The sequence below is a fragment of the Argentina silus genome (genome assembly GCF_951799395.1).
Source record: "Argentina silus genome assembly, chromosome: 13".
NCBI classification, from domain to species: domain Eukaryota; kingdom Metazoa; phylum Chordata; class Actinopteri; order Argentiniformes; family Argentinidae; genus Argentina; species Argentina silus.
Window position 1 is genome coordinate 8,387,948 of NC_139667.1, and position 10,504 is coordinate 8,398,451.

Here is a 10,504-nt window from a genome sequence, read left to right on the forward strand (position 1 = left end):
ATGAGCAGCCCAAGCCCGTGTCTGCTGCGCGCCTCCGCTCTCAGTCAGCCTAGACTCCGGGAGGTCAAGATCAGCCTGAAGAGCAGCAGGGAGAGGGAGATCACCACTGCCATCCGGACCAGCGGAGTAGGAAGAGAGGCCAGCAGCCGGGCCAGCACCACAGCCAAAGACCTCCCGGTCCGGGCCAATGTGAGCAGCAGCAGCAGCAGCAGCAACCGAAGCAAGAGCACCCCTCCAGTCCACAGGGCACAGCGGGTAGAGGGCAAGAGGACCGCTAGGGGTGATGGCCGCACCACCACCACCACCACCACCACCCTCTCCAAGCAACTGGATCCCGAGCACCAGCCCACGAGGAACGGCACCCTCCTGGTCCTCCCTCTGTCCGGAGCGCCCGCGGGATTCCCCCCCTTCTCCAGTTCCTCCTCATCATCCTCCTCCTGCACCCCCAGACGTCAGCAGCATCAGCAGCAGCACCAGCGCCCCTCTTCCCCGCGCCGCCCTCCTCCTCCTCCCCCCACCGCCACCCCCACCCCCGCCAACACCCCCACCCCCTGCTCCTTGTCCTCCGGCCGGAGTATGAGGCGTGCTCGCTGGCTGAGCTACAGCACGTCTAACATCTGCTTCAACTCCATCCTGGACGGACGCTTCAGACAGCTGCAAGGTACTCCTGTCCTATCACTGTCCTGTCCAGCCAGGGGGTGGAGTAGTGGTGTGTGTCCGCTATCCACTGTCCACACCCTATAGGGAGAGAGAACTCCAATACCCAGCATGCCCCACCTCCCCTATCCCTCCCTCCCTCTCTCTCTCTCTCTCTCTATCTCTCTCTCTGTCTCTCTCTCTCTCTCTCTCTCTCTCTCTGTCTCTCTCTCTCTCTCTCTCTCTCTCTCTCTCTCATCTGTGTTTGGGATGGGGGCGGCTGGGCTGTGATGCAAGTGAATGAGCGCACGTGTATGTGGGAGGTGTGCGTGTTCCTCTGTCGTGAGACCTGGGAGAAGCAACAGCAGCAAAAAAAAAAGAAAAGGCCGTGCTCCCACAGTACTGGCCCCTTTTATAAATGTGTTTGTATTTATTTATTTATTTCACTGGCTATGCCCCAATTGTTTGCTGAGTTTGAATATTTCATGGAGCAACTAACTCCTAAAGAGGTTATGCTGGGTTTCTTTCTCCCTGTGGCATTGAAGGCAGGCCAATGGTGTAACCTTTTTCCCCATGTCTTTTTCTTTCTTGGAATAGGAGAGATTGATGATAGGCGCTCACCTGGTTGACAACATAATGCTTTATTGCCTGCAATTACCTCTACCATCAACTTAGACATTGTACTCATATTCATTGGTTTTCTCTTGTGGAGCTATGGGACTGTTTCTTCCACAACTAGGAACCGTGTGGAGCGTCTCTTGAATAATCCATCCCCTCCTACGTCCTAACTGCTGTTACTCTCTCCATTATTAGGTTTTCCCAAAGAGAGACGTTGTCTTGTCCGTCACTGTGAATTTACGTTAGCTTCTGCTACCCGGTTCCTTGCTGACAGGAATACATTATTAAGGAGAGGAGTCGAGAACAGGTTAGAGAAAGAGAGAGAGAGCAACTTTAACTCCTCTGGTACTGTAAATGCCAAGTAATAGACCACTGCTTTGCCTGAAGTGTTCAATGGTTTCTGACCATGTAGCGGTGAAGCTCTTCGCAGTGATGTTTTTCTCCAGGTGTCTAGACCCACTCTCACTCTGTTTCTCTGTGTGTGTGTTTAGCATCACTCCTAACTCAGCCGTTGACGGCATGGTTGGCTTCTGCCTTTGTTATTCCCTCATGCTCGATGTTATGCCCCATGTTTATTCTCTCTGTTCTGCCGACCGCATGCCCACCTGTCTCTGTGGTGCGTCTGTGTCTGTTATTGTATTCTTATTTTGTTGGTTCTGCCCTGTCTGTTTTATCTCTCTCCTACCCCCCCCCCCCCCCCCCACACACACACACACAGTGAAAATACAGACACACACACACACACACACACACACACACACACACAGGCACGCAGGTACGCACACACACAGACAGGCACACACACACACACACACACACACAGGCACACACACACACACCGCCCTATGTCTGTCAGGTTTTGTGTTTAGCCGTGGGCGCCATGCCATGCCTGCAGGTAATACTGGCAGTCCCACCCACGCCGCGTGCCATGACTCAGACGGGCAACACAAGGGTAGTCAGGGGATGTGTCTGGCTAGCTGACTGTGGGAAAAACAGGTACCCAGTGTATACAGGGAAAATCCATCAGCATGAATAAGTCATGGGGCTGTCGTGGCTGGAATCAAATAGAGCGGAGGGGAGACCAGTTAGAGGAAGCATGTTGAAACAGAGGTGGATTTAGTCAAGCTTGTACTGATACGGCACTGTGACAGGAAGTATGTGACCAATGGAACATACCAGTAGCCTTTTACAGACCAGTACACTGTAACATATACATGTACGGATCTATATTTTACATTAAAACCTGGAACAAAGTTCCTAGCTTGGATAGCCCTGATAGAGTTGTATTTACTAGACTGAATACAGTAACAAAAAATGCTGTAAGGGCATTGACTGAAACAAGGTTGTATATCATATTTAGTAGGTAGAGTGGCAAAAGCACAGTGGGCTATATATCACAGCAGCACACCCCCCTCAAACACTTCTTAAATGGCCCAAAAGACATCACAGCCTGGCTGAGGATGTAGTGCATCGTCGATGTCTCCCAGCTTGAGGCCTGTCAGATTTACCATGTTGCGGTGGTGTGTGTGAGGTTCTGTGGGAGATGGAGTGCCCATGTGAGGGGGGAGGAGGGGGGATCTTGCCTAACGGCCTTGGTCCCGGTGGATGTTAGTGTTCATTGTTGTGGAGACTGAGACCGCCCCCCCCGTCCCCGTCCCCGTCCCTCCAAATGAAGTTTCCCCTAGACAACATGGCTGCTCCCTCTGCCCCATCCTCCCCACTGTGGCCTTTTATGTTCTGTGTTGCTATTAGAGTTTGATGTGAACGATTGTGAAGTGCTAAACCAAGACCAACATCCTTAATGGAGATCGTGCCGTGTGGGTCACCTTTTTTTTTTTTTAAGTATATTTTTAGGGCATTTCTGCTTTATTGGGATAGAGATAGTAGAGATTGACAGGAAGGATGGGTGAGAGAGGATGGAGGACATGCAGGACATGTCGATGGCCGGAATCGAACCAGGGACCTTGCGATGATATGGTATGCGCCTTAGTGTGCTACGCCACTGAACGCCCCCTGTGGGTCACTTTCATCCAACCTGTCAGACAGTAGCGTTATATTTGCATCAGGGGAGGCTGGTGGAGGTAGAAATCAGAGGACAGGCACATTGTAATGCATGTAATGGAATGAGGAATGGTATCATGGAAACTGCATTACAATGGGCCGTCCTCCGATTTCTGCCTTAACCAGCCTCCCCTGATTTGCATGTTTTAATAGTCATAATTACATTGGTGAGCGAGGAAATAGAATGGGACATGTTTTATTTAATGGCGCTGGTCTACTTTGGAACATATGACTAACATGGATAAACAGCATGACATTAGTGTCATGCAGAGAATGGAGGTCGGGTAAGCAATTAGTCATTTTGAGTGATTCAGAAGCAAAGACTTCTTTTATGTCCCATTTACCTATTCTGGTCTCTGCAGACCCAGGCCTAAAAGCTTGCATCTCTGTCTTCCTCTTTGATCTACTGTACCTCACCCTCCACAGCTGGCTCCCTCCTCCGTTCTCCCTCCATCTGTTTTACCTCTCTCTCTCTCTCTCTCTCTCTCTCTCTCTCTCTCTCTCTCTCTCTCTCTCTCCTGTTCTCTGCAGCCGCCTCAGGGTCTGAATCATTTATTATACATTTATTATGCACTTGTACATATATCTTATATTTGGGACCAGGGATCAACATGGCCCAACCAGTGAGAACACACACACACACACACACACACACACACACACACACACACACACACACACACACACACACACACACACACACTCACTCACCTGACTCTTAAATTGAGCCTCGCCTACAGTACAAGGACTATTGTATCGTTCACCTAGTTCCAGTGAGTCATACTCTCATACAGCACAGCCAGATTGGGTTAAGATGAAGTAATGGACTGTATATTTCTTATTGAGTAGGCGGCACATCTGGTACTGTATTGAGGGATGTTTTTAAGTGAATATGAGATTAGGGAGACATGCTGCAATGTGGGTAGGATTCAGCCTTATGTAACAACTCAGAATGCAGTGTTTTTTTTGTCTGTTGTCAAGATTAGTTTTTTCAAAAATCATTATGTACAGTGTCATATTTGTGCCCACAAACAGTTTTGTATAAACAGTTTATGTCCAGTCCTTAAATTGCAGGGTAAAGCAGCTTGCCGAAAAGCGGAGATCAAACTCACGACTTCTGGCTTAATAACCAGCTACACTATCTACTGCACTAGGAGAGTTGACTTGGTTGGTGGAGATGCTAAAGGGACTTCATTTCCCATGGTCTAGAAAATGAAAGAGAGATGGATAGTGAAATGTGATCCCCATCCTTCTCTGTTGTCCCTCTAGATGAGCGAGAGGCGGTCCAGAAGAAAACCTTCACCAAATGGGTCAACTCCATTCTGGCCCGGGTCAGCTGCCGCATCTCCGACCTCTACCTGGACCTGCGGGATGGACGCATGCTCATCAAGCTACTGGAGGTTCTCTCAGGGGAGCGGCTGGTATGTGTGTGTGTGTGTGTGTGTGTGTGTGTGTGTGTGTGTGTGTGTGTGTGTGTGTGTGTGTGTGTGTGTGTGTGTGTGTGAGTGTGTGTGTTTGTGTACTTGGCACACACACCACCATTCTCATCTGTCTCTCTAACTCTCTATCCAGCCCAAGCCCACTAAGGGGCGTATGCGTATCCACTGTCTGGAGAATGTGGATAAAGCCCTGCAGTTCCTCAAGGAGCAGAGAGTCCACCTGGAGAACATGGGCTCCCACGACATTGTCGACGGCAACCACCGTCTCATTCTGGGCCTCATTTGGACCATCATTCTTCGATTCCAGGTGAGTTAGCCAACCAGTTAACCACTGCAACATCGATTACAAAGTGAAAAGTTATCTTAACCCCTCCATGGAGTAGAATACATCGTGTTACCAGACATTATCCTCTGCTTCTAGAACCACATCCCAAAACAGCATGTCTATTTGATTATTTTATCTGGGAACAACGTGTATTTATTTTTAATTTGACAGCAGTACTGTTATTTTTAGTCATGCCAGTTCAAACAATATGGCCTGCTCCATTATTCACTCCTTCAAAAAGAATAGAAGAGGAGAGGAAGGGAGAGGAAAGAGTTGACTAGCCTCTGTCTGCATCCTCTCAAGTCTGAACAGAACAAACCAAACCAAACCAGGAGATGCAAAGCAGGGCTAAATTTAGCCTCTTCCCTCCTAGGGCTTGTCTCTCAGATAGAATCACTGTTCTAATTACTGTATGCTGTGTGGGAAAATAAGAGCCTTGATAATTAACATCCCTCGTTCTATCAATATGACCATGGTTTCAATTAGTTGGACAGGAAAATAGCACATCTACAGTAGTATCATTTGAGTTCAATCTTGTCTTACACAGTTAAACCCTGATTTATTCTCATTAGTCCTAATAAAGGGATTCCATACTGTACATTTACTGCAGCCTATACCTTAACTTTTAAAATCTACATTTTGTACTCTGCTGTGCAGAACTCTCTTATCTTTTGGAAATAGTTTTCTATTTTATTTATTTATTTATTTATTTATTTATTTATTTATTTATTTATTTATTTATTTATTTATTTATTTATTTATTTATTTATTTATTGAATTAATTAATCTGTCTATTTATTAATTTATATGTATTTGGATATTACCATTTATTCCCTTTTGCTGTTGCTGACAGATCCAAGACATCGTGGTGGAGACGGGACAGGCGGACCAGAAGGAGACCCGCTCGGCCAAGGACGCTCTGCTGCTCTGGTGCCAGATGAAGACTGCTGGGTGAGGGGGAAGCAATGATCAGAGACCAGGGTCACCAGAGACCAGGGTCACCAGGACAAACCCATTGTGATCGGATCAGATTGTGATCAGTGCATCTGATGAGAGTGCTAAGTCCTTTAAACCACAGGGATCAGTTGTTCATGATTACCAGGAAGACTGATCCTTTTGGAGGCTTAAATGCTCACTGAATTGAATTCACTAATTCATTTGGAAACGGGGCGCTTCCAAACTATCTCAGTGATATTGACTCTTTGACCCCCCCCGCCCCCTTCCCCTCTCTCGTGTTTTGCAGATATCCAAACGTAAACATCACCAACTTCACCACCAGTTGGAAAGACGGCATGGCATTCAACGCTCTCATACACAAACACCGGTAAGGAGAGATAAATAAACCTCCAAATCCTCTCCATTGCTTTTACTCTTTAATATAAACAATGTTTTCTCTGTTCTCACTCTCTCTCCCCCCCCCCCCCCCTCTCTCTCTCTCTCTCTCTCTCTCTCTCTCTCTCTCTCTCTCTCTGTCCATTTATGTCCCCTTCTCTCTCAGGCCAGATCTGTTTGACTATAACACCCTGAAGAGATCCAACCCCACCCATAACCTCCAGAATGCCTTCAACGTTGCAGAGCATAATCTCGGCGTGACCAAACTGTTAGACCCAGAGGGTGAGTGGCCATGTCCCTTCATCTAGATCTAAGTGTTTATGAGCTTAAAGCCATGATGATGACCTATGACATTTTACGGTAACTCTGACTGTCCGTCTGCTGTCCACTGTCTGTTTGCAGATGTGTTTACGGAGAACCCAGATGAGAAGTCCATCATCACGTATGTTGTGGCATTCTACCACTACTTCTCCAAGATGAAGGCACTAGCAGTAGAGGGAAAAAGAGTTGGCAAGGTGAGGATGAAAGGTGGTTACAGTGTGTGTGTGTGTGTGTGTGTGTGTGTGTGTGTGTGTGTGTGTGTGTGTGTGTGTGTGTGTCTGTGTGGGCGTGTGTGCATGCAGGTGTGTATAGTGAGACAGCGTTTGAGTTACCTCATCTTCTCTTTCTTCGCTGTAGGTACTAGATCATGCCATTGAAACAGAGAAGATGATTGACAAGTATGAGACCCTGTCATCGGACCTGCTAACATGGATTGAACAGACCATCATCGTCTTGAACAACCGTAAACTGGCCAACTCTCTGACTGGTGTCCAGCAGCAACTCCAGGCCTTCAACTCCTACCGCACTTCGGAGAAACCGCCCAAGTGAGTGAAAGCAACCTACCATGGTTCAATATACCCGAATACACAGTGCATCAACATTGTTTACACCGTACTAAGGAAATAACCCCCCATTGATGTCAGCTCCCTTTTTGACTTTGTTGGTGTTTATTTCCAGGTTCCAGGAGAAAGGCAACCTGGAGGTCCTGTTGTTCACCATTCAGAGTCGCATGAGGGCCAACAACCAGAGGGTGTACACACCCAAGGAGGGCGCCCTGGTGGCAGACATCAATAGGGTGAGGCCCCTGAGCTCCATACAGAGACACAACTCTATCGTCATAAGGGCCTGAGAAATTATTGACCACCTCACCTGTCACATTATCAACATATAATTCAAAGCTTATCCTCTAGGTGGCAGATTTTCATATTTCTACTTCCAATTTACTTATATGAGTTTATATACATTCTGGTTAAAGTATTGTGAGTATTATGCAACTTGTGTATCATCACATGGTATAAGAGTGCTATGTCATTCTTTTTGTGATGGTGGATGGAACTACAAGAGAAAAAAACAAGTCAAATCATGAATTCCTCAAATCATGAGGTCCCTAATTATAACGCTATCCTGTGGCAGCACTTTGACAGTGTCAAACAATCTGGTTGTCCTCTGTAGGGTTGGGAGCGCTTGGAGAGGGCAGAGCACGAGAGGGAGAGGGTCCTGAGAGAAGAGCTCATCAGACAGGAGAAGCTGGAGCAGATGGCGAGACGCTTTGACAGAAAGGCAGCCATGAGGGAGACCTGGCTGTCAGAGAACCAGAGACTAGTGTCACAGGTACCACATCTACTAGACTGTGTCCCAGAACACCTATGAACATACAGTATAGGGAGCTGAAGTGGAAGTCCCACCCTGGCTCAGGACTCGAGCCAGCTTTGCTCTAAAGCCCGTTGACGTACTTATTTCGTGTCAGTGGGCTTTAGAGCAGAGCTAGTTCGAGTATATGTTGGTATACACTTACAATACAATACAATACAATACAGAAGACACATCAACTCATTAGACTATACTAAACTGTCTAGACTATTCTCTTCTGATTGATTCCCTCCTCCACTCCTCAGGACAACTTTGGCTACGACCTGCCAGCAGTGGAGGCAGCGAAGAAGAAGCACGATGCCATTGAGACGGACATCGCCGCATACGAGGAGCGTGTGCAGGCCTTGGTGGCCATATCTAAGGAGCTGGAGTCGGAGCGTTACCATGACGCCAAGCGTATAGACGCACGTAAAGACAATATATTGCGCTTGTGGGACTTCCTGCAGGAGCTGCTGAATGCACGCGGGGCCCGTCTGGACAAGAACCTCACCCTGCAGAGGATCTTCCAGGAGATGCTCTACATCATCATCTGGATGGACGAGATTAAGGTACATCATATTATATTCATAATTTGAATATTCATAGTATGCCATTTAGCAAAAACGTTTTTTTTTTTTACAAACCGACAGTAAAGTGGATGCATTCATTGTTTGTAGACTTGTGGGAGAAACAAATGTTGCTTGAAGTCTGGAGTCTATTTGTGTACATACAGTATGGCTTTCGAAATATGATCTGCCTACTCATACCCTAATATTCATTTTCGAAAAATCCTCTTTTCTCTCTGAATGGCTCCCTTTCCATCCCCACCCTACCATGTACCTCCCCTCTCTATCACTCTAATCCTGTTTGTTGTTTCTCCAGGAACGACTGTTGTCTCCTGACTTTGGGAAGCACCTGTTAGAGGTGGAGGACCTGCTGCAGAAGCATGGTCTGGTGGAGGCTGACATTGCTGTGCAGGCAGAGAGGGTACACAACGCCAACGCTGCTGCCCTCAAGTTCGCCAATGGAGACAGTAAGAACTACCTTTCCTTTACAACTACTTGTCAGCTGTTTATGAACTAGATGTAATAGCTTTATAAACCCTTTATAACATATACAGGTTATATACATACCACACATTATAATACAATCATATTGTATACAGTATATGTTGCATATAGTAAATGTCACCTTACCTAAACATTATCATGTCATAACTGTGTTTTAAAATCTCCCCTCTCTCCTGCTCCCTTCCCAGGCTATAAGCCGTGCGACCCTCAGGTGATCAGAGACAGGGTGCAGCACCTGGACCTGTGCTATCAGGAGCTGTGTGCCCTAGCTGCCCAACGCAAGGCCCGTCTGCTGCAGTCCCACCGCCTCTGGAACTTCTTCTGGGACATGGCGGAGCTGGAGAGCTGGATCAAGGAGAAAGAGAACATCTTCTCCTCCCTGGACTATGGAAAGGATCTGACCAGTGTGCTGGTCCTGCAGAGTAAACACAGTGCCTTCGAGGACGAGCTGGGCGCCCGACGGGCCAACCTGCAGGAGATCATGGCCGAGGGAGACACAATGATCCAAGCCAAACACTTCGGCGCCCCTAAGGTCCAGGAGCGCATGGAGGACGTGATGAGGCAGTGGCAACAGCTGGAGGAACTGGCCGCTTTCCGGAGGCAGAACCTCCAGGACACCCAGAGGTTCTTCCAGTTCCAGGGCGACGCTGACGACCTCAAGGCCTGGCTGCTGGACACCAAGAGGCAGATGAACAGTGATGACGTGGGCCACGACGAGTACACCACCCAGAGGCTGCTGAAGAGGCACCGCAGCCTGAGGGACGAGGTGGTCAAGAACGGAGCCACCATCGACGGCCTGACCAAGCAAGCGGCGGGGCTGCCCGAGGAGCTGCGAAACACGCCGGACATCCAGAGACGTCTGAAGGACATACGAGACCTGTTCATGGAGCTGATGTCCCTGTGTGACCTGAGGCAGAAGAAGCTGGATGACGCCATGGCCCTCTACACCATCTTCAGTGAGACAGACGCCTGTGAGTTGTGGATGGGCATGAAGGAGACCTGGCTGGTGGGGCTGGATGTGCCTGAGAAGCTGGAGGACCTGGAGGTGGTGCAGAACAGGTACATACATAGAACAGATATGGTGATTCGAAATGATGCAAGCAATGCTATCAGATAGAACCTAAATTCTATCAAAGCTCTTTTGATCTATCATAGCTCTAAAAATCTACCTTTTAAAAAACACACAAAAAGAAGAACAGATGGTGTTCACATGCATACTTTGTATGTGATGGTACATGGTATATAGTATAAGTAATAAAACTGATGACATTTTTACAGTATGTGTGTATTATGTGTGTGTAAATATTACTTTTTGTTTTCAGGTTGAGTATTCTTGAACAGGATATGGGTAA

At 47.6% G+C, this 10,504-nt stretch overlaps 2 protein-coding genes across 2 annotated transcripts in view; both read left to right on the forward strand.

Moving 5' to 3' along the window:
- Nucleotides 1–744, forward strand: LOC310814212 (uncharacterized protein; the record flags this gene model as incomplete). The annotated part of the gene is made up of 1 exon (XM_083683511.1): nucleotides 1–744. One exon carries the CDS (start codon nucleotides 1–3, stop codon nucleotides 742–744), a length of 744 nt encoding a protein of 247 aa, XP_083539637.1.
- A 2,412-nt stretch (nucleotides 745–3,156) lies between these two features.
- The window catches only part of sptb (spectrin, beta, erythrocytic), a gene marked incomplete at its 5' end in the record, with an annotated part of 19,522 nt that continues 12,174 nt past the window's right edge, over nucleotides 3,157–10,504 (forward strand). Inside the window, 14 exons of the mRNA XM_083683513.1 lie at nucleotides 3,157–3,160; nucleotides 4,585–4,736; nucleotides 4,888–5,061; nucleotides 5,933–6,030; nucleotides 6,323–6,403; nucleotides 6,578–6,693; nucleotides 6,814–6,926; nucleotides 7,090–7,277; nucleotides 7,411–7,528; nucleotides 7,906–8,064; nucleotides 8,349–8,651; nucleotides 8,965–9,115; nucleotides 9,341–10,211; nucleotides 10,475–10,504. The exon at nucleotides 10,475–10,504 is cut by the window's right edge and continues 108 nt beyond it. Of these exons, the coding sequence (XP_083539639.1) occupies nucleotides 3,157–3,160; nucleotides 4,585–4,736; nucleotides 4,888–5,061; nucleotides 5,933–6,030; nucleotides 6,323–6,403; nucleotides 6,578–6,693; nucleotides 6,814–6,926; nucleotides 7,090–7,277; nucleotides 7,411–7,528; nucleotides 7,906–8,064; nucleotides 8,349–8,651; nucleotides 8,965–9,115; nucleotides 9,341–10,211; nucleotides 10,475–10,504 (2,558 nt within the window). The remainder of the gene's footprint in view (nucleotides 3,161–4,584; nucleotides 4,737–4,887; nucleotides 5,062–5,932; nucleotides 6,031–6,322; nucleotides 6,404–6,577; nucleotides 6,694–6,813; nucleotides 6,927–7,089; nucleotides 7,278–7,410; nucleotides 7,529–7,905; nucleotides 8,065–8,348; nucleotides 8,652–8,964; nucleotides 9,116–9,340; nucleotides 10,212–10,474) is intronic.